The sequence below is a fragment of the Pholis gunnellus genome (genome assembly GCF_910591455.1).
Source record: "Pholis gunnellus genome assembly, chromosome: 16".
NCBI classification, from domain to species: Eukaryota; Metazoa; Chordata; class Actinopteri; order Perciformes; family Pholidae; genus Pholis; species Pholis gunnellus.
The window spans coordinates 17,183,587-17,207,307 of record NC_136543.1 but is presented as its reverse complement, the minus strand read 5'-3'; the positions used below and the strand labels follow the sequence as shown (position 1 = coordinate 17,207,307).

General features: G+C 41.2%; 1 protein-coding gene across 3 annotated transcripts in view; it reads right to left on the bottom strand.

Annotated features, from left to right (window-relative positions):
- Nucleotides 1-23,469, bottom strand: part of LOC306708723 (adenylate cyclase type 2-like) — a gene marked incomplete at its 5' end in the record, with an annotated part of 45,878 nt that extends 22,409 nt beyond the window's left edge. For all 3 annotated transcript variants that reach the window (XM_079176641.1, XM_079176642.1, XM_079176643.1), the window contains 6 exons: nt 1,097-1,208; nt 2,761-2,909; nt 6,590-6,739; nt 7,685-7,846; nt 13,496-13,693; nt 23,206-23,469. In XM_079176641.1, coding sequence (XP_079032767.1) covers nt 1,097-1,208; nt 2,761-2,909; nt 6,590-6,739; nt 7,685-7,846; nt 13,496-13,693; nt 23,206-23,469 — 1,035 coding nt within the window. The remainder of the gene's footprint in view (nt 1-1,096; nt 1,209-2,760; nt 2,910-6,589; nt 6,740-7,684; nt 7,847-13,495; nt 13,694-23,205) is intronic.
- Nucleotides 23,470-23,721: the final 252 nt, after the last annotated feature.

The following is a 23,721-nucleotide window of genomic DNA, read 5'->3' as shown; positions in this document are numbered from 1 at the left end:
GCTCTCATTCCACATGTGGGATGTGTAACAGCTCATCGTTGGACCGGGTTTATATAACGGCGGCTTCGTCAGGCATGAGGACAGAGCTGCTGGACACAAAGCTGAGAGAGCCTGACTCAACTGTTCAGACCCGAATAACAGAGTACCCATGAGACCGCGAGATGCTCTCTGACCAGCCCACACTGCTTTAACCTGCGGCTGTTAACATGCACAGCGCTCTGGAAAGGTGTGGTATGAAGGTCGACACTGGCCGGAGGAGAGAGAAAACATCCACGTCAAGGCTGCGCTTCATCTGATTAACAGCGCAAGACGGATCCTGCTCTCTCTTCTTGGTTGTTTTGTAATTAACTTGTTTTGTGCACACTATTCAAATAAGGGCAACTGTTATGGATGCCAGGAAACATTAGCTGGAAGCACTAATTGTGAACCAAAACACACTATACTAAACATCCTTACATTTTCCATTAAAGCTACTACAAGGATGTTTAATTTTGTGTTGATTTTGGCGGTCCCTGTGGACAAAAGAGGTAGTGTTTCCGAGCGACGGGGTCCATTTAGAAAACCTCTAAATTAAACTGGGGTAGAGTCCGACAGTCTGCTCCACGCAGTCCTGGTCCTGGTTCTCACGGGCCTCTCTTCAAACCAGTACTCATAGTAGTTCATATAGAGGCATCAGTGTTACATTGAGACAGTTTCATAATCAGTTAAAAGTTTCTCACAGTAACTTTGAATCCAAATGATTTCTTGATTAAAAAGGCCATCCTGTAATTTCAGATAGTTTGGGCTGATTTATATTGGGTTGATTCATGGAGGCTCTAGAAGTTAAGGGGTTAATGATGCTTGTTTACACAGCCATAAGTGGTTTACTCATCCAAATCTGTGGAAGGAAATGTGACACATCCTTCTCTTTTCTAATGTTTCATCCATTTCTGCTGTGATTGTTTTCAACTTAAGCACACACACACACACACACACACACACACACACACACACACACACACACACACACACACACACACACACACACACACACACACACACTGTCCTTGTGTATGAAGGCTGATGTATAAATGAAGATGGGCTCGTCTTGAGTTACCTTTGCAATCTGGTCAAACTTGCCGAAGAGTTCATTCAGCATATGCACAAGTTCCCCTGGGGAGCAGTCACTGGCCAGCCTGGTGAAACCCACAATGTCGGCATACAGAATGCTGCACAAAACCAGAAGAAGCAACACATGTTAATATCGCATTACTGCATTACACAGACATCAAATACCACTATTCATTTCAAACCTAGTTTTTTTAATTAATCTTGTCTGCAGTGTTTTTCTCCACAAACCTCTCCTTTGAGTTCTTGAGCATTTTTTCCATAGTGGCAACAGATGAAACATTTTACTGCTCAAGATTCTTCACATAGAAATGAATGAAGACACGCTTGTGTGCTCAGGTTTCAAATGCAATAAAAAATAAATAATGCAAGACACATTTTCTGTGCTGGTTTCTATATCTCCAGATGTGCCGCTAATTTATGTGGCTCATGCATCTAACTGTGTTCTTTCAATCATGTTAGTATTGTGTATCTTACCTATTAGTATTTCACTATTTACATAAAAACAAACAGTATTGCATATATTATGTCTCCAGCTCCTGATAAATGTCAGTGGTCAGAACACATTTATTTTTTATTTTACCAGGATATTCCCATTGAGATTTGAAAAAGAAATTTCAAGGGAGTTCTGGCCAAGAAGGCCTCATGAATGTTTTACATTAAAGCACAAAGAACAGACCTAAAACTAAAACTTATAGATAACTTGTTCACCATGAAGGCATGCAAGAAAACTATGTTTTCTCCAAGAATACAAGGTAACGCGAGTGAGTGATTGATGTACAAATGTTCATTTTAAGGGTGAAGTATTCCTTTAATGGTGTTTTTAAAAATCGTCCATACCGATGAAATAATCTAGTTTAGAGTGAATCTGTAGCTCACACCAAGATGAGGGTGCAAACACTTTGAAAGCACTTTCACCAAAGAGAAGGAATGGTCTTACAACAAGCATAAAAACACACAATCTAACCAACGAGCAAGTATTACGAGGCAGCAGCTCTCCTCTAACTGGGTGGTGTGGGAGGGTCCCAGCAGACTCACACTGCCACATGTCCTTGGGTGTCAGTTCTTTGTGCTGGAGAGTTTATCCTCTTACCTGTGAGCTAGACCATGTGGGAATCTGTTGTTACTGGAAGGATAATAGCCAGATGAACATGAGCACACACTCACCCACACACACACACACACACATATACATCTGAGGCCTACTTAAGAGGGACACAGTGATATTGTTTCCAGCATGAGAGAAAACATTTCTCGAGGACATTCTATGGAGAGGCTCTTATGGTTAGCCTTGATTTGTTTCTAAGGACCTCCGCAATATAGAGGAGGATGTCGCCAAGAACAGAGTGACCTCCGAGTGCAATGGAGGTGGATTAACTCTGAAATGAATTTGGCCATAGCAATGAAAAGGAATAAGAAGATGGGTGTGCAGTGAAGATGATGAGAAAGGAAAAAAAAAGAGGAGAAGAGAGGAGGAAATGAAGTGGGATGATGAGAGGGCAGGTGGAGAGGGGAGGACAAAAGACGAGGAGGGATGAGCAGCGACGAGGGGGAGGATAAGATGGTGCAGGACGCAATCAAGCTCTGAGAGGAGGACAGAAAATATTAGCCTTTAATATGCGGAGGGTCTGATAAAGGACAAGGATCCCTGACCTGACATTGGTGTGCCGCTGCACGTAGAGGTTGTGGAAGTTGTTGGTGCTCTCAGTTCGACCAAAGTTGGGTCCCTGCAGCCTCTGGATGATCTCGGCTTTCATCACTCTGGCTATATGAGCCGGCAGTAAGGACAAGAGTAAACGCTCCTGAGGACAGAGAGAGGGGATCGTACGGATGAAAACCAGACGAGACAGAGTTAAGCAACTAGGACGTAACAAACTATGTTGAGAGTGTAAGAAAAATGAACGAATATTTGGATTTACACGTTTATATGATAACACAATAGAGATAGAATAAACTTGTTGAATTTACACTGCGACCTTGATACACCTGCAGGATGCTTGGTTTTTCTACTTTTTTTGTTTTTGATTTCTAACTCACAGCAGGACTCGTCCATTGCGAGTCAAAGAAAAAACATAGCAACAGGTAATAATTATTTATAATAAATAAGTGCTCTTGTACATTCAGAGTATTTGTTGGACTAAATGCAGGATTTGTACAGTTACACAATGTACCTGCTGTGTAAGAGGTCATTTGGAGTGGCATATAAAACAAAATAAATAAGGTGATTGTTCTGTTATCTTCTCTTCTGTTCTCTTCTGTTCTATTAACAGAATGAAATACAGTAAAACGGAACACTGTAGAAACAAACACAACAGAATAGAACAGAACAGAAAACAATATAGTAGAACAAAATAAAAGCCTCCTCAGCTCCACCTCACCCTCATAAATAATACTACATCTGCATTTTGTTTTCCAACCCTGTGTTGTAGGATGACAATCTTGATCCTCGAAAACAAAACAGACCGTAGAATACAACAGGATGCAGTAGAATGAAACTGAACACAATTCCCCACAATGCAATGTGGTAATAATGGCAACGTTCATGACAGACAGTGGCGGACAGCTCAGCTAAATACATCTTTGTAAATAGTTAAATTAGACATCACAAATCATCGTTTGGTGTTCAGTTCAGTGCATCAGAAACAATACATACTAGGGCTACTATTTATAGTATATACATATTGAGCATGTAGTGCATAGTATGTGATTTACAACGCAATAGAACAGAACAGAACTTTCCTATTATGTTGTTTTCTCTGATACTGCATATAAAAATAGCCGTTGTCGTCCACAGCTAATATTTAACCTCCTAAATAGACTTCCTTAATTGTGGTTCTTTGGGGCCAATTCTTCAGCTGAGCACAGGAAGCTAAAGTCAAGTATAGAGCGACTGAGGCAGAGACGTCGTTGTCCTCCACCGCAGCGCAGAGGAAACCAATAGACTATCTGTGATCCTGCAGGTGAAACATCTAAGAGACGTACTCGTCAGATAGATAATAACCCATTTGTGATGTTGATGCACCTTGTAGCGTAGTGTGTTTTCTATCTATTCAACGTGCCACACTGATTTGTACTTCAAGTTACTGTTGATGTTTTAGAAAGTTGACGTATTCTTCACTGTGAAGTTCAACTATTGAAGCACCATCCACATCGGATGGAGGGATGTTTGAGGGAGAATTTGAGCGTGCGCGAGTGTGTGTGTGTGTGTGTGTGTGTGTGTGTGTGTGTGTGTGTGTGCATAACAGAGTGAGCGAATAGCTGCCGAGGGGGTGTGACTCATAAATGCGGCTCACAGCAGAGAGGGTCATTACATTGTTCACACACCACAGGCTCATTTCCTAAAACACAGCAGCAAATTAAGTAGAGAGAGGGGTTGAGGGGGAGGGGGGGGGGGGGGGTTGAAGTGCGCTAAAAATAGAAATCCACACCACCCGCACTTATTTACTTATGCAGCACTGAAGCAATATGAACCCTCCACTGTGAGCATGCAGAGGGGGTATAATAGCCGGAAGAGATGTATCTTTATTAATCACGTGTTTGATTGAAGAACTAAAGTGATTTGTAATCAGCCATTGAATGAGATTCTGTGTTGTTTAGTTTTGCACTTGCATTTGCGTGCATCCTCACACGCGCGCACACACACACACACACACACACACACACACACACACACACACACACACACACACACACACACACACACACACACACACACACACAAGTGCACAGAAACATGCCAGTGAACAAATTCAACATGAAGATTGTTGCTATAGGCAGATTCCTGTTATTCAAATACCATCTATAACCCAAAAATGTGTAACTGACCGGTGGTAATAAATCTGAATTCAAATGAAAATATATATTTTTTTCACATATGATTTCATCCCTTTTGTAGAATAAATCAATCAATCAAAACGTATTTGTATAGCACATTTTAAAATACAACAAAAGTTGCCCAAAGTGCTGCACATACAGTAGATACACAGTCGTACAAACAAAGACTTTAATTAGTAACAGTAAGTAACATTAAAATCAAGACTAACTGACACAAATCACACAAAAGTGCCATGTTAAAATCAAAGGTGACATAATGTACCATGTCATACATTTTTTAAATAATAAAGTTCATATATATTTGCACATTATGAGGTATTTGTAATATTTCTACATACTCTTCTTCTTCTACTTACATATCTATATATAATATAGTAATGATAAATTATGTAGTTCACCATTAGTAAGAAATTACTAAAAAGATAACCCCAGCTAGTCCCTACTGAGTGGACCACCACTTATTAATATATAACTTCATGTGTCATTTCCCTGGTCGGAGAGAATGGCTAATGTCAAGCAAATGTCACAGCATAATGCCTCTTTAGAGACAACTTTCCAACTCCTCATCCCTGATAAAACTATTTTGCCAATAAATTAACTGAATTTGGTCTCTTATGCGGTAAGTGTGGCTCTGAGAGAGAGGCAGGAATAACAGGGAGAGTCTACAGCCAAGCGGCTGTGAGTCAGTATGCTAACATACTCACAATGTTCATAATGTTCACCATATTAGTTTAGCGTGTTAGCATGCTAACATTTGCCAATTCTTTTAACCTTTATACAACCCATAAAGGTCCGATTGAGAGTAGAAAACTCTTTCTCAAGAGAGAACCGGCTAAGATAGGCAGCAGCAGCAGCAGCAGCGGTTCATTACTTTTTGCAGGTTTGTATTGGAAAAAAAACAAGAGATAAGAAGTCAAGGGATCACCGAAACTATTACAATTCTTACAAATTTCAAAGCAATCTATCCAAAAGGTCACGAACCGACCAACCAACAGCCATACCTAGAGCTAAAATAAGGAGAAGTTGCACTGAGTGTACAGAGATTAATAAGTTAAAGTTACTAGGAACTTACTGATGCCTCTGTATGACCCACACAAGCAGACGAGACCATCGGCGAGAACATTGTCTATTTCTATATAGTTGTTCTTAAAGGAGCAATGAAAGAACAATTCATTATGTGAAGATTTAGAGGAATAATGTCGCTCTCCATCTGTGTGTGTGTCGTTAGCACCCACCCTCTGGTTCCCCCTCAGCTAAACACTGTCAGCTTTGTCAGCGAATGCGCAGTAGTTTGTGCTGTTAGCGCCGGTAGCACCGTTAGCACCGTTAGCGACCAGCTGCTGGCTCAGGCGCCGCCGTGTTGAGAAGCAATAGAAATGCTCCCAATCTCGTTTAATGGGCTTTTAATGCTCGTCATTGGGGGCCGATTCAGACAAAACTATTTGTGATTTATAGTTTCATAGTCCGTATCTTTGTAACTCAGGTATTAGATAGATTGTTATTTGTTCCATTCTGTAGTCTGGTATTGATATTTTTATTTTAACAAAAATCAGGAGCACCATCTTTAATGTGTCACATTAAACCAGAGTTTAATCACACATTCATTTAAAATCCATCTTTGAGTGTGTGTGTGTGTGTGTGTGTGTACCTGTTGGTGCTTCTCAAACTCTAGTTTAATGGGGGACTTGATGCAGTTGCAGGTGTCCTGGTAGGTCTGCTTGAGAGCCAGGTCCATCAGGTGTTTGTGGTACGCCCCGGCCAGGTTACCACAGGTGAAGATGATCACATTGGCTAAGATCTGCCACATACACCACATACACACACAAAGAATGAGGCATTAAAATAATGCTCGGAGGTGATGCGTGTTCCAGATATGCCTGTATGTGTAATTTCCCCTGTATCTAACTCCCTCCACTTAAGCCCACATTATCACCTCTTAAAAACCAGATCACACACGTTGACTACGCTTTTCCACCACTATGTAAACCTCAAGCTCTTTAAAATGTGGCCTTGCATATCAATAGGTTGTCCTCGGTGCTGTATCCAGGGGAAATGAGTGTCTCCGAGCATGTTTTATTGTTGGTGTGCTTTTCCACTTTGTATGTGTGTGTGTGTGTGTGTGAGAGAGAGAGAGACAGACTATCGTGATTTGAGTGTTATCAGTGTGTTTACTGTGATGGTTGATTAGAAAGAGCCGCTGTGTGTGTGTGTGTGTGTGTGTGTTGGCCTCAGACATGCACGTGATGCAAAAACAATGTTTTCTATCTACTTTGAGTGTTATCTGGCATGTTTCTGTATCTTAATTTAAATGTTATAATTGTCTCATCTGTGTGGTGTATAGAAGCATTTCAAGGTTCCTGCTTTGTGCGATCAACAGTGCGTTCATTTAGACCCAGTGTTTTAAAACCTTGTTCCCCGAGTACATTAAAAGGCAGTTTATTTGACTCTGGAGGTTTTGCTGAATGTGATGCGTCGCCACGATACAGAAAAGGTTGACAGTTTTACAACCCAGGCCTTGATTAAAAAGTTGTACCTCATTCTTTTTTAATCATGCATAAAACCGTAGTTTTTAGAAACTAACCCTGCAGCTAATAGTGCATTGAAGTAATCATTTTTAGGCCTTCAGAAAAAAAACAAAACAGGAAGCTCAAAGCAGAGACTTCTTGGCCACGTTGACCACAGAAGCAGGAAGTTGTGTGAATTTCCAACAGTTGGGTTTAAGGTGAGCAATTATCTGTGTTACCTGCCAGACCAGTGGTTCCAGTTCAGTGACGGTGGAGGCCAGACAGATGCTGAGGGTGACGGTGTGCGAGAAGCAGGTGATGGCGCTGGCGATAATGGCTCCTCTCATGGAGAAGGGCAGCATGGTGTAGACAACGAACACGATGAACAGGAAGAAGGACACCTGGAAACAGGGAGAAATATCCAGATGTTTAAAGCTCTTGTGATTTTTTTTCCAACTTTGTAGCTTTTTCCTCTGCCTGTAAATCTAAATAGAGAGCGTTAAATAATTCAGCTAGTGCTGGAGAGAAATGTGCAGGCAACAAACAAGACCATCGTGCTTCAGCGTCGCTTTGTCTGATTCACAGAACTGCAAGCACAGTGGATAGTAAATGCATTCCCTGATATTAAACACATCGGACGTAAACCACGTTGGTGCTTTTGTGCAGTAATGCCAAAAAGTGACCACAGCAACGTCCAAATATCGATCTCAAAAGTGGCTGTGGTTCGAGTCCCATCAGAGATTTCTGCTGCATCATTCCTCTTTGTCTGCTTTCTGCCTAAATACAGAAGCGTTAACCGGGCTGCCCACAGTAAAGCTGATCTTATGATACATTTTTAAAAGATGTGTGGGCTGCTCACTCAGCAATTAAAAAAAATATACTGCACCCACTAAATTAACATTTGTATATCAATTACTCACCCCGGGTCACTTTGTTTTTCCTCACATGCCTCCATGGTGAACGAAGAATTAAAAAACAGAGAAAATTCTTGATGAATTAAAGTGAACGGGGGGGGGGGGGCCGTATTTAAAAACAGCAATACTATATCAAAACATCCGTTGACGAACTTTCAACCAGCTCGTGCAGTATGATCCAAGTCTCAATTCATCCAGTCGAATGCAACACATGCATCATCTCATCTAAAGTCTTACTACACTTCAATACTGCATAAACAGTCTCACAAATGCTCGGGCGTGCTAATGGCTGCCTGCCTGCTTTAGCGAAGATGCATTTGTTTGGCAACTACCGAGCATATGACTAGATAAATTACACTTGGATTATACTGCACTAGTTGTGTTCGAGCTTGTAAATAAGATGTTTTTATTTTGTTTTGTTGTTGTTAAATGTGGCCCCCGTTTACTTCAATTCATTAAGATTTCTTCCGTGTTTTGATTCTCCGCTCCACGTGGAGGTTTGCCAGAAAAACTAAGTTTTCTTCGAGAATTCAAGGTAACACGGCGTGAGTAATTGATACACGAATGGTCGTTTTTGGTCTGAAGTATTCCTTACATAATCAAAAAAATGGGTATAATACAATGATATCTCGAATATCTCTTTCCATATGGGAATGAAAATGCTTGTTTTTAGTCCAGGTTTCCATCAAAGCCTCTCACACCTGTGTGCATGTTCCTGTTTGCTGTGCATAGATGCGTGTTTCCTACTCACTGATACCTTGTGCCCTAACCCTCTGTTTCATCCCCACCCATTTCCCCCGCCGTCAGTCCACCCCTTCCTGTTATGGTGGCTTTGGTGGCGGCCGGCACAAACGGGTCACAGTTTCAACTGCGACACCAGATGAACTCCGACCTTCCTGTCTGTCTGTTGATTTCCTGTGTCTTTGAGGTTCAGAGAGTCGGTCTGCAAACAGGAATCTGCTGAGTGACAGCTTCGAGAATCCGATTTTTCAAAAGAAAAAATAACCCTGACCATTGATCTTGCTGGACATAACAGAGCACATCTACTCAAACACTGTACTTCTGTATTTTTTAACTTCTCTTTTTATGCAACTTTCTACTAAACTACTTCAGAGGGAAATAAAGTTCATTTTACTACTTTGTTTTTTAAGCTTGTTACTAGTTACTTTAGTTTTTCAATAAGAGCAACATTCAAAGTAATTGTTTCAGTCATTTTTCATATAAAAGCATTTTATAGTTATAACACCTCAAATGTGAAGATTTCAATTTGATCATTTTAATCATTTATGAATCATTTTGAGGTTTGGTCTATTGGATAAAAACATTGTGAAGGTAGTAAAGTAGCTGTGGCAGCACTTTTCACAAATTTCAGAGATTTTACAAATGAATCCATAATGAAAACAATCATTGGTTGCTTTTACATTAATAACGTATGAGAAGTATTAGTGTAATGATGAAATATATAATAGTATAACAGTCACGGAGGACATTTTTCTGCTCTGAGTACTTTTATATATATATATATATATATATATATATATTTTTTTTTTTTTTTTTTTTTCCAGTTATACTTACATACTTTTTTACAGTGTAGTATTGTTACTGTTACATAAATAAAGGATCTGAATACTTCCTCCGCCACTGCGTGTTATTATACATATGCATATTCATATTTAAATTTGGATACATTTGTCTTACATTTCTAAGTCTTTTGGTTCCTTTGAGCGAGTGCTAGCTGGGAGAAGCTCTCCAATACGAAGCGCAGCGTTTATGACGTCAACATTATAAACATTACTTGCAGTGACGGGTTACCTGGTGAAGCGTTGCAAGGAAATTGTTACTCCTACCACTGACAAGCAGTGTTTTATCAGGCAAAACGTGACTAGAGCATTAGATGTAAGTGACTGTTGACCGAGCTCCTCGTAAAAGAGGACCTGGACACGGAGAGCAGCGAGGAGGGTGTTTTTGAGTAGGCTTTCTGTTGCTCGGGTAACCAACAGAGCAGATGTGGTACTTTGGAGGTCCTGGACATGTTGCCGTAACCTTCAACTCCTAACCCCGGACTCCCAACTCTGAAAAACAACGGAGGACAGAGGGCAGTTGGAGAGAACTGTTTGGGGTCGCTGTGGTCGGTCCAATTTCGGGTGCGTCACCTGCAGCCAGACACACTCCCACCTCCACAGCACTCTGGCCTGAATCCTAATACACCTCCAAGATGGGAGCCAAAGCCATCATCTCACTTCAGCGTCTTCGATTACTTTTTTTTTTTTTTTAGTTGCTCTCAACCCTCCTCTGTGTTTCAGACAAAAGCAGCACATGCTCCCTTGCCTCCACACACACACATGCTTGAATACCCACATCAGAAAATGTTTGCTCTTTGCTCACTTTGGCATTTATGAGCGTATTTAGGCATGCTCCCCTGCGCACCTTATTTTTGTTTGTGTACAAAAGGTAAGGTGAGCAGGGGAGCATGTTTGAGGTGGAGGGGCTAAAAGTGAATGAGAGAGCAGAAGCACCAGCTTCTCTTTATCTCACCCCTTCCCTCTCGCTCACTCTGTCTTTGAGGCCTTCGCTGTTATGAGCTCCGTGTGCTCCACCAGACGTGCTGTTCTCTCAGCAATCACAATCAATCCAACTCACGGGGAGCAGGCAGCCAATACAGATGTTCTCTTTTCACCGGATTTCTATATTTCTTTCTGTCTTTCTTTCTTTCTTCACGTAAACTAAAATTGCCTGGGAGATGGAAAAACAGAGACATAGAGAGGTAGAAAGAGAGATTGCTTGAGAGAGATAATAAAGAGAAAGAGATATAGAGATATAGACAGTCGACAGACAGACAGACAAATAGACGGAGAGAAAGATATATATATATATATATATATGCATATAAATAAATAGAGAGATGTATAGATTAGTGATGTCACAATATGATATATTTTGATATCACGATTATTGTCAGAAGAAATATCACAGTTTTACGTTTTTCACAATTATTTACCAGAATATTTCTAGGCCAATAGCTAATAAACTAAAATATTTATTATCATCAACCATTTTCTTTTATTTTGTTATTTGTCATCTATAGTGGTGATTTCTGTTCACAATGATAGATAGATAGACAGAGAGACGGATGGATGGATGGATGGATGAATGGATGAATGGATGGATAGATGGATGGATGAATGGATGAATGGATGGATAGATGGATGTGGGTATAAGTGGGGGAGTGATGGGAGCAGAATAGAGCGATAAATAATGCAGAATGATTATGCTCTCACAGGTGGCTGATGATAAAAATATCTCCACCCGAGAGGAGGGAGGGATGGCGTGAAGGGGAGGGAAAAGGGGGGAAGAGGATGGTATGGTGTGGTGGGTGGATGGAGGAGGGGGGGTCTTAACAGTAGAGGAGGAAGCAGGTGTAATGGGCTTTGATGAATAAGGGGGGACAGGGCGCTAGATTGAGAGAATAGGATTCCTGAGACGGAGCGAGAATGAGTCTGGCACTGAGAACTAATGTGTCTGTCTGCTGATCTGCTCACCTCCAGCTCTCATCAGGCTTCATTAACACGTGTCACACGGAGAACTAATTCTGCACCCTTGACTGCTCACACACACACACACACACACACACACAATCATGCAATGCATGCATATACAAAGGTGCACCTAAACTGACGAACAGATTGTAAAAAAAATAATATGCAATCACTCATGAGCACATATGCGTGTGTCAAAATGTCAGACTTCAATTATTAAGTGTGATTATTCTTAGTCATGTACTCATTTAATTGTTTGCGTCAATGAGTCATTTACCAAGCACTTAAGAGTCTAATAAACATGCTTTTGCTTGCACTCTTTAGTCTCTGTTCATTCCATGTTGACCAATACTGTTTATTTCTCCAACTTCATGGGAGTGTAATGATAAATAGCTAGAGTATGCCTTTAAGTTAGTAGCCGACTGCTGTGAGTTTTGGGGCATTTTCTTTGCAGTTACAGTAATGTGTTCTGTTTTGTTTTGGTTTTTTTCCCTTGCCTGTATCTGAATGTGTGAATTGTTGTTTCCCTCGACCATGCCGGTCATGATTTTTTTCTTTTGCTATTTATTGAAAATTTGCAGAACCCCTACCCTGAACAATGATTCTCCCATCACAGCTTCACAACCTTAATTAGGAACGGCAGGCCTGTCAAGCTTTGGATATCTCTAAATGAGGTCTATGGGGGATGTAGAAAAAGCGATTTAGATGGTGACATATTTTCTGCTGTCTGCAAAACCAAAGATACAAGAGCTGCAATGTGAGGTATGGATTAAATAGTGTGTTTGTCTTCACTCATGTAAGCTGCAAACATGTCCAGCTAACTATCTTACTGCAGTAGTAACCTAATCAGGCATTACTTCCACGGATAGGGGCATTTCATGCCACATCGTTTTATGGTTTTACAGGTTACAAAACATTTACTGCGTAGTATTTCCCGGGTCTTGTTATAACAACCTCATCTTCTCCCTGTCATACTCACAATGATGCAAAAGCCATGTTGTATTGCTTACAATTTTTTGTCAAATTAAATTGTTACGCCATTTAAAATATTCAATGTAAATTAGATTTAGGATAGCTGGTCACGTTGCAGAATGTTCTTCTACTGAGACTTGTGCTCTTGTAGTTGGTCATGCTATTGGACGATTGGAGTTGGTTCCTTTCAATGCAGTTCGTGGCAAAGAAGGTTTTTAACAAGCTGCCACTACACGAGGGCTAACAAGCTCTAGGTTGCAGGATGTGCAGTGCTGTGTCTTCTACATGGACCATCCACTGATGAGGATGCTGACTTGTCAGCTGAGACACGCAGGTTCAGCGTCAGCGCTTCATTATTATAATATCACGCTTGTAGCCATCTAGAGAATATTCAAGACCCCGTTACAGAGTTCGTATTTCAAAAAGGGTCAGATGGAAACATTAAGAAGTCAGCCTCAGAGACGGTGTTTTGCACCAGCTCAATAAGCTAACATTAGCTGAATTAGCTAGGTACTAAAGGTGTTAAAGAAATCAGCTAGCAACAGTTATTTCAGCGGCAAAATAAATGATCAGCTAGAAATGAGACGCTTCCTTTAGTCTGAATCTGTGTTAAATCAAGAGTATCTACCTGGTCCCAGGGGCTGAGTATCCCTCCAGAGAACATGAACAGATAACCCATAGTGACCAGACAGGCCCATATAAGGAGAGAGAAGAGCCGGAGCATCCGCTTGAAGACCGACTCGATGCAGACGAGGATGAAGATGGACAGGAAGAGGAAGAGAGCAGCGGGAACCGTGATCAAGAACGTCAAGTGCTCTTCTGTTTTCTAAAGAAAGAGAGAGAGAAAGAAAGAATTATTTGTTTATAGAGTTTCAGGTTTGGTGACTTGAACACTTTCACAATCTGGTAACACACAGATTTGAAACTAGCATAACAACATAACAAGGGTAGATAAATAGCAACCAGGGCAGACTTTCTTATGTAAGGTTACGTAACAATGTTACATCACAAACACAAACTCAACGTTCACTTTTGGTTTCACTCGGGACATGAGCAGCGGCTTCCTGGGTGAAAGTTCTGTGTTTGTTTGACCTGTTGCCCCAACAGACCCGTCCACAACCCCTCCCACCTACTCCTGTATACTTTCTCATTTATGCTCGTTTTAATATCATGCTACTTTCAGTAACGGCCGCTCCACATCACCTATTGGTTTGTGGACTGTCGTTTTTAAGCATCAAGTTTTTCATTTTGGCCGTTGACATCTGGGTTTTTTGGAAGCAAAAGAGACAAGAGAGGTTGGAGTACAACACACTGAATAAGACGTTTTTGGTAGCGACCTGTTTATCATTTACTCTAAATGGACCGTCATTTACTAAATGAACATCATGCTGTATTGAAGAAGACTTGAAACTAGAGATTGAGACCATAAACTCATGTTCACAATGTTTACTGAGGTAATAAATCAAGAGAGAAGTAAAGTCATTTTCTCATAGACTTCTATACAATCTGACCTATTTTTGCAACTAGAGGAGTCGCCCCCTGCTGGCCATTAGAAATAATGCATTGGCTTCACTTTTTCACAGCTGGAGGTCGTCGCCTGCTCTATGTACTATGTCACTTGCTCGGTGGGCTGTGCGTTGTGATTCGTCACTTTCTCTGCACACATTTACCGTATCTGTGGTTTGCAGAAACGTAAAATGCCAAATTTTCCCTTGTGACTGGGCTGTCCACTGAGTGCATTTGTAGACATGAATAATGTTAGACCTCAGCACATTGTATGCTACAATATTAGCATGGAGGACCATACTTATTACAGATTAGGTTAACCAAAAACATTCCTTTAATCTTAAACCCCAAAAACAAGGTCAAAATTATACAAAAAGGTGCTCACTTCTGGAGAATTCTCCCTAGTTTAGTGTCCTAGTGAGGACACACAGTCCTCATAAAGATAGAACTACAACACGACACACACACACACAAATTGATGAACAGACGGCACACAGTTCGGCAGACAGACTGTCTGGGCCCAGAGAATGTGCTACAGCATCACTTCTGCACTCACACTGTCAAAGTCAGCATTTAGTAGCTGTCAACACACACTCACACACACATACACACACACTATCTCTCTCTCTCTCTCTCTCTCTCTTTGACTCCGACCAGACCTCCCTCACCCGCCTCCTCATCCTCGACAGCCTCTTTCTCATACTCACTTCATCATGTTTACAGTTCAGTATGATGTACATTTAAGAGAGACAAATCTGGCTGAAGGTTTTCCTTACAAGGCAGTTAAGTTTCTTTCTTATATGTTGGCGCCATAATTTGCTTTACTCTGCCTTGTGAAGATCTTGATTGTTGCCAAAAAAAACCTAAACAAATAAGTGCAAATAATCCCGTAACTGTGAGAATTTGTCTTTTGTTTAATAAGGAAACTTGACTGTGTATTTCCTCAGTGTCACAATCACACTCATATTTTCCCCAAACATTCATGGTTGTGTGGATGGTTTTTGGGTTAATGAAATGTTCTCAATATTGAGACCACACAAACTTATAATAAGCGCCTTTCCCACTTGGCGAAAGAAAAACACAAGACACCAACTAACGCCTGGCTTTTATCTTAAAGGTTACATTCGGCTTTATTCCCAGGACAATGAGGTAGGTATTTATCGGCGTGGTGCTATGTGAAGAATTAATATATTCAACGTACAAAACATGCAATTAAATGTGTATGCTCTTCTCAAAGCCACCAGACTCCAGTCACACAACATTCATTTTACCTTACATTGAAACACGCTTCATTCAAACTCGACGGAAGCCAAATTAAACTCGTCCTGGTTAGCCTCTCCACAGTTACTCTTGTTGGTCGAAATAAACCCTTAATTCACAGAGTTAGATGAAAAAAATAAACAGAGGTTATGTTCTCCTCAAAGCTACAAGACTCCATTGACAGAAACAGTCATTTTACTTCGCTGATCTTTGTAAAACAGACCCAATTCAAAATAAAACTCGTTAAATTTGTTTTTGATATTCTCTCCACTCTTCCAACAATCATCGACTCTGAGAGTTTGAAAGAGAGACTGAATATGTACCGGATATAAAAACAAGAAAAAGAAACCATCTTCATCATATTTACTAACCCTGTTTTCCAGCGTGCTCATGGCGATGAACATGACACACAAGAAAAACTAAAAACAGAAAGAAGGCGTACTCGTCTACTGGCAATGGGGAAGGAGTCTATCGCCTATTTTTAGGGAGTTTGTCTGCGTCTAAAATACCAGCATATATATGCTAACTTTGGTAGACAGAGGGGATTAGATTCATATGCGTCATGTGACACATTAGTAGCGTTAACAGGAAGAGACTTCAGCACTTTTCAGTTCCCTTTAATGTCTTCATCCCTAGCAATTACATCCTTTTGACCTGTCCCTAACCTCTGCCTGTGTGTGTGTCCGACACATAACTCTACACTCTGTGGGGAAAGTACCTCTTGTGATTTTGACTGAAATCTTTACTATGCAAAAATCCCATCGCACACAAACACGTCGCACGAACACGCACGCGCTTATGCGGTGAGGGTAAGAACACTCTCTAACTCCTTTTGTCCTCTTCAGGCTGTGTAAATTATGAAACAGCAGCAAAATCACCATAATTTGCTCAAAAAAAGAGGGCGGAGAGCTTCCACACACTCCGCACACTTTCACAGACTTGATGCTAGCCGACACCCACGTAAACCATTTAAAGTTATTCCAAAGTCATGATTGCACTGACAGGTCCAGCAGCTGTACATGTTGAATTAGCAAGCCACTGTGAGATTAAGACGTCACTGATTTTACAGTAAAAATTAACATCAGCGTGGGCATAGAAATGTGTTTGATTCCCTCAACATGCAAATCAGTAGAGCAGCTTTTCATGGAACAGAATGAAAAGATGTCACAGACTCAACCTTGAATTTGCAGCTGATTTGACAGTTTATTGACTCGGAGCTGCTTGCTGAAAATAGCAAAAAGCTATTTTGCTATTTTCAGAGAACATAGAACAAATGCAGGAAGAGAGCATTTTGCTGTGAATTAGTGTAGCAACACGATGTATGAGTCAGGGTCTGGCGAGGGGTTCCCATGGGATCTGACTGCTGCTGACGCCACGCCAGCTATACAGTCAGTCTGGAGCGCGGAGAGAATCCCAATGAGGACGTGAGCAAGACTGCAAACTCAAACACCGGAGGGATACCTGAGTGGACGTCGGTGACAAAGACCCATCCTTTGGCCTCAAAACACATTTTGCACAAACTGTAAGCTCACACACAAGCAAACAACTGCAGGTTAGGAAGTGGAGAGAGCTGTTCTCTCACCACGTCAGTATTTTGACTTTGCACATTTTTCGATTGTAGGACATCTAATCCTGTTAAAACCCTTTTGAAACCATTTAAAGCCATTTCCCTCGACACGGCACAGAGGGAGGGAATTGTGCCGGCTTGCCATAATATACTGCATTGTCATCCAGAACAATTATTTCCTTTTTTTAGCCCAGTCTGGCTTATCCAGCTATTATACTGGGAGGAAAAAAGGGGGAACAGGGAGACATTGCAGCAGCAGCCGACAAAAAGAGAAATGCAGTAATCTAATTATTCAGCGGTGAAAGGACCCCAACACACCAAATACATTATGCCAGAAAGGGATATGGGGAAGCTTGTGTTGCTTGAAATCATGGTAGTGTATGCACTTTCCATTTATTGGGGCCTGTTGAATATTCATAATGCATGGCGACGCAGCACTCTCGGCTCGGTTATTAAAATCATCAACAATCAACAAACCTTTACTTGAACTCTCCGTCTGCAGTGGAGAGGAGGTCAAAGGTTGCAGAGCATCAAGCATTTGACCCAAAATGTTGTAAAACTATGTTTGAAGTCATAATATGTAGCTTTTCTGGAGTCCTGATAACTAATATAGATAGATGAGAGAACATGAGATAAAAAGTTTGATACTCTACAGTCCTGTTTTTCCTCAGCCCTGAAATATGACTTAATTTAAATATACATATATATATATATATATATATATATATATATACATATACACGATTGATGTATTGTGACTCTTTCCATATCCGAGATCTTGAGAGGTTTTATTATTTCAACTTTGTGATCTAACATCCATTCATCACAGCACCCCAGGGGAGGTCTTCATCAGTGCACTGTGAAGAAATGGTTATTTCGTAATCCATGGCACAGGGCACGGCGGTGGGAGGGGACTGCTGAGAGGATCAGACCAGTTTGAAACACTTCATACAAGCAGAAATTCCCGACAGTGAAGATAGTTAGTAAAATACATGGGGAAATGGTAATGACATTCATGAAATAGAAGCGGGTATTCTACGATTAGTACGAATTTCACAAAATCTGAATTTTAGTTTCAGTACTTGTTTTCAAAAATCACAAACATCTGGCGTTTTAAAATCAGCATGTAACCTTAAAAGGGGCCCTCCATCTATTTTACACAACAAAGTCACTTTAGCTGTCATGGTGCGCTGTACAATCGGACTTCTTTTTGCAACCAGAGCAGTCGCCCCCTGTTGGCCATTTGAAACAATGGAAGTTTAAGGAAACCACCAGGCTCGGATGAGGCTACCCCACAGCGTCTATGGTTTTTACTTAGTCATGACACAAGCCTGTTCTCTCTTTTCTGTGTACTGGAAATTAAGCCATCAGCACGTTACAAAATCTGGTGGATCAGTATTGCTTTCCCAGGCTGAGACAAGAGTGTGTAGATGAAGCATTAAATTGTTTGATTTTACTCATTTAGCTAACGTAAGCTTGCTAATTCCACCCGGTACCTGCTCCACGCCGCAGGGAGACTGCAGCTGCCCTTCCGGAAGAAGTAGTCTCTGAGACAGTGAGGCGGACGGACCACAGGTGTAATTCTTCTCTCGTTTGTGAACTGATGAAACTGCAAATTAATCAAACTCAGTGCCCCATGCCATGTCGCCATTTTATTATTTTTATGGAAGTGGGCGTGGTTTCACCTCTAAGGCCCTTTGCCAACTTTTTTTGCATTTTTCAAAATCAAGCAGTGGGTGGACTTAGGCTCTGACCTGGGGGTGAAATTACACTGTAATAGTCTTGGTTTGTTTGTAGCATTGGTTGTCTTAGTAATGGCACGTACTAAAAAATGTGTATCCAGTTAAAATGAACAAAAAGTCTCATTTTTTTCCATGTTAAATTTAGCATGTTTCCGTATCTGTGTGTAGCACATTGGTGCTTTGTGGTGTTCTGACCACACCTCAGCATCTGTTTCACCTCATTCATTCACCTTCCTGCCCCTAAATAACAGACCGGTGATCCATCATTACAAAGCTCTCTCCGCCTTGCATCTACCGATCTATCGTTGAGATGGAACAAAATCGATGCTTTTAATATATCATGAAAATGTGTTGCAAATGACCATAAACCGAAATGAACATTGCAGTCAATAAAAGATGCTTTTTTTTTTGTACCATTGATAGATTTCCTATGTTTCATCACCAGATAATATTGATCTCTATTAAAGTGTCTAATGGTGCCTCATTAATTTAACATACTGCTACCGAATCTGTCTGGACGCACACACATTTGAGCATGCTAATACACACACACACACACACACACGCATACTTATACACATTCCCAAAAATACAACTTCAAGGCAACAAGAAAAAACTATAATTATTTTCTCTGAAAAACAAAAAAAAATACAGATAAGCAACCAAGAAGGAAATGAGAGACTTCCTCAGAGACACACCCAAATAACACAAACAGTCACAAACATGAACACGCATGCAAGTGTACACATGTACACACACACACACACACACACACACACACACACACTGCACAGTAAGGGTGGAGGAGTCTTTTAAACTCCACATTCACTCACTCCAGTTTCTGCCGACTCGCTGATAAAGCCAGAACAATTACAACAACATCCTCCCCTCCCTCCGACTGCCCGGCTACCAGCTCCAAACCCGCCCTATACCCTCTATTTATTCCTGCCATTCTTCTTTGTCCAGCAGTAATAAATACACGCGCCTCACTGAACAACCACTCCATAACCACAGACAGGTCTGTCTGTTACTTATCAGGAACAAACATGATATATTTTGGTTGACATTATGAATGATGGAGAAACGATGAAGGGACATCGTAAACCTGAGGACACACCAGAAGAAGAGAACGGGAAATACAATCGACAAACTGGGGCAATAAGCTCCATTGATCTGTCTTAAATAGAGGCAAAGGAATCGATTTAGGTGGAAGTCCACCCGGAACGACCCTGTTATATGGAGTTCAATTGAATGTTAACAGGACTTTAGTGACAGCCTCGAGCAAGTGCTTAACCGCTGCTGGAGGCGGAGGGTCATCAAATGCCTCCAACAGCTAAAAGAAAGCAGATTTTCTCCCCTCACCCTTCCGCGTTATCTCCAAAACACACTGGATGGTCACTAAACTCATCCCGTTGGCGTATGTCAGTGAACACACCAGCTGTGCATGCGTCTTGCGAGCGAGTGCCAACGTTTTGTGTCACTCAAAACGCACCGTGAACAGTTGATCACCCACAGGTCTACTGCGCAGCTTCAACACAGTCTGTTTAGACCACAGCATCACTGATGTTATATATATATAAACCAGTGTGCTGCTTCCGTTGATCTGGTGGGTGTTTGTCGATGTAACTGACTAAAGGATGATCTGCGTTTCACTCCGTCAATCTATTTTGGAGGATGCCACCTACTCCCAACCCGGTTGGTCCCCCTCAATGTCTGATTGGAGTTTGCCCTTAAGGCCTCCAGGCGCTACTTTGAGAGCACATGACGCACACAGAGAGAAAAGAATACGTCTACAGATCACCTTCAACATATAGAAGCAAAACACTTATTTTGAAACAACATCAACAATCGAAGCAATGAGTGGGTTTCCTTTTGTACGGCTATTTCATAAAAACACAAAAGCAGGACTCGAGGAACAATAGCTTGTGTTCGTGGTTGAGTGTTTGTGTCCAAAACAATACTTTTCACTTGACGAAAGCACCAACACCTACACAGCCGCTAACTAAACTCTCATCCCGCTCTTGATCCACTCTGCAAACACGGCATTGCAATCTAAAGTGCCGCTTCGCGGCCGCTTATGTTGACACACACACATGCACTTAGGCCTCCCTGTCTCGTGCAACCCGAAACTCTTCTTTTATTCCTAGCGATCCTAACGAGAGGGGGACTCTATCTGCTGAATGATAATCGCACACATAGCTTTTAGCCATGCAGAATCTCTTATGGTGCTGTAAATGAAATGTACAGCATTCCACAGCATTTAAAAACACACAGTGGACTTTATTCTGAAAAACGTCTTGAAATGCATTTTATTTGTTTGATCAATCTGGTTAAAAAAATATAACTCTAGTCTTGCTCTCTGACAGTAATTCTGGTTATCACTACTACTGTCTTGCTGAGCGACTGATGTCTGTACAATAAACAAGAATCTACAGACAGCATCCAGTTAGCTTAGCATAAAGACTGGAAACAGAGGGAAACAGCTGGCCTGAAAAATAACGTCTGGCACATCACGACATATTGACATTTTTACATTTTGGTTTCTGCACTGATTGGACAAAAGTGTATTTGCATAATGTGTGTCGGTGTGTGTGCCAGTAATGGTGGCTGCGCACAGTCAAAGCATGCTTTCCCCTTGAGAACAAGCTTCAGCTAAAAATCCTCGCCTCTGATCCTCCAAAGTGTGGAAGTATTTTAGACAAGAGACTCAACAACTTGGTGCTCTGTAAGCTCTGCAAATTGGAAAAGGCTTATCACAGCAGTACAACTGCTACACACAAACACTTAAAGACAAAGCATCGTGTAGAGCTTTCTCAAGACCGCAGCGGCAGCAAGACAGCGACGTGTCCTGTTTACCTCTTGTCTACACCGAAGCAGGATACATCAGGATTATCAACACGTGGAGTGTTTCTGGTAGAAGTAGTCACTTAAAATTGATTTTCCTAATGTCTTTTCATCACCTGCCATGTTCAAAATAATTTCTTCGCAGCTGCTGTTATGGTAACGTGACGTTTCATAATGAGTTGTTATTCAGACATTTAATATTTTCTGTTTACTGTAATAGCCACAGCAGAATCTACACCAATTAGGACAATGTGAAGGGTAGGCTGATTACCAGCTACTGTGATTAGCACCATGGCTTAGCGGCACAATGAGACATTATCTTATAATATTATATATATATATATATCAAATACATATACATATATATCAAATACATATACATACGGTATATATCATATGAAATATATATAAATCTATTAAAAAAATCTTAATTAATCTCTGTGTGTAATAATAATCTTTGTGTGCCGCCCTTTGAACAAAACAGATGTAACATGTTAATTTGTGAGATTTAGAAGTGCTCCTTGAGCTGAACCAGGCTAGCTGTTTCCCCTTGTTTCCAGTCTCTATGCTAAGCTAACTATCTGCGAGCTCCAGCTTCATAATGAGTCTTCTTATTCAACTCCCTTTAGGAAAGTGAAGAAGTGAATTACTCAAAAAGTTTAGTTGTACCTTTAATTACCAAGTTATTTTCCTAGTTATTTAAAAAAAAAGTGATTTTTAAGACAAAATATTAGGTCCATTGTAAATAAAATAACAAATAAATACGGAGCCGGGGGAGTGGGGTCATATTCAGAGAAAACAAACCCAGAATTTACAAGATTTAAGTTGTAAATTTACCGGAAAGAAATCAAAAAATTTCGAGAAAAAACTCAGAAATTCACAAACTCACAAATTCAGCGGCCGTCCGAATTTCGTTGCACCTAAAGTAGTGTTCTCATGGTAACGACGAGCTCTGAGTGCCTCTCCGAATATGTGAATATGTCATGTTCATTATTTTATGAGCCAAAAAACTGACATTGCTACACATTGTACCACTTTGTGTGTACAATGTGTACGTGTTATCAAGCTAACACAACCTTGTGAAGTCATGTGGTTCCTTCTTTGTGACTTGATAATCTGAGAGAATATTCAGTTACTTTTTTTGGAGGGAAATTCTGAGTTTTTAATCAGAATATCAACCCCCCTCGCCCGGCTCAGTAATTGTATTTATCGCTGATGACAAGAGAGCAAAACATGTAAACGTGACCAAATTTCAACAAGTCACAGATGATGTTGTTTGCAACTATTGTTGTGTAATAACATTTCCTGTTTATTGGCACTGATGTGCTGCATTTATATTCAACATCAAAGTACACAAGAATTTGCACACACACACACACTCACACACACACATACACACACTCACACACACACACTCACCAGTCCTGACGCGAAGAACACCGCCAGCAGCGCGAGGCAGGTTCCCATGACAATCAGCAACAGGAACACGATCAGCGGATGCTGCTGGCTCATTCTGTAGTAGGACTCGTACAGCCAGTCCTGGGGCTTCTCGTCCTCCACGCACACCTCACCCTGGAACCCCGGGCACCCGTCTCCCAGGCTCTCGGGCCCCTCGGCACCCTCGCCGCCATCGCTCTTCTCCAGCAGGTAGCGTCCGCGGGTCCACAGAGCCTCCTGCCACATGGGTAGCTGCCCTTTGGAAGGGATGGTCCTGCTTTCTTTCTCACCAAAAACACGTGCACACAAAAGTAACCGGGGTGAGGGATGCTTTCGCTCCCCTTTTCTCTCCTCACCTTCTCCTCCTCTCCGTTTAAAACAAAAGTTTGGTCAGCAGTGAGGGATGGATGGACAGTGGAGTGACAGAGACAACTTTTCAGCTCCTCGGCTCTTCCTTGCATCCTCCGCTGCTCCTTCTGCTCGAGGACACAAACTGAG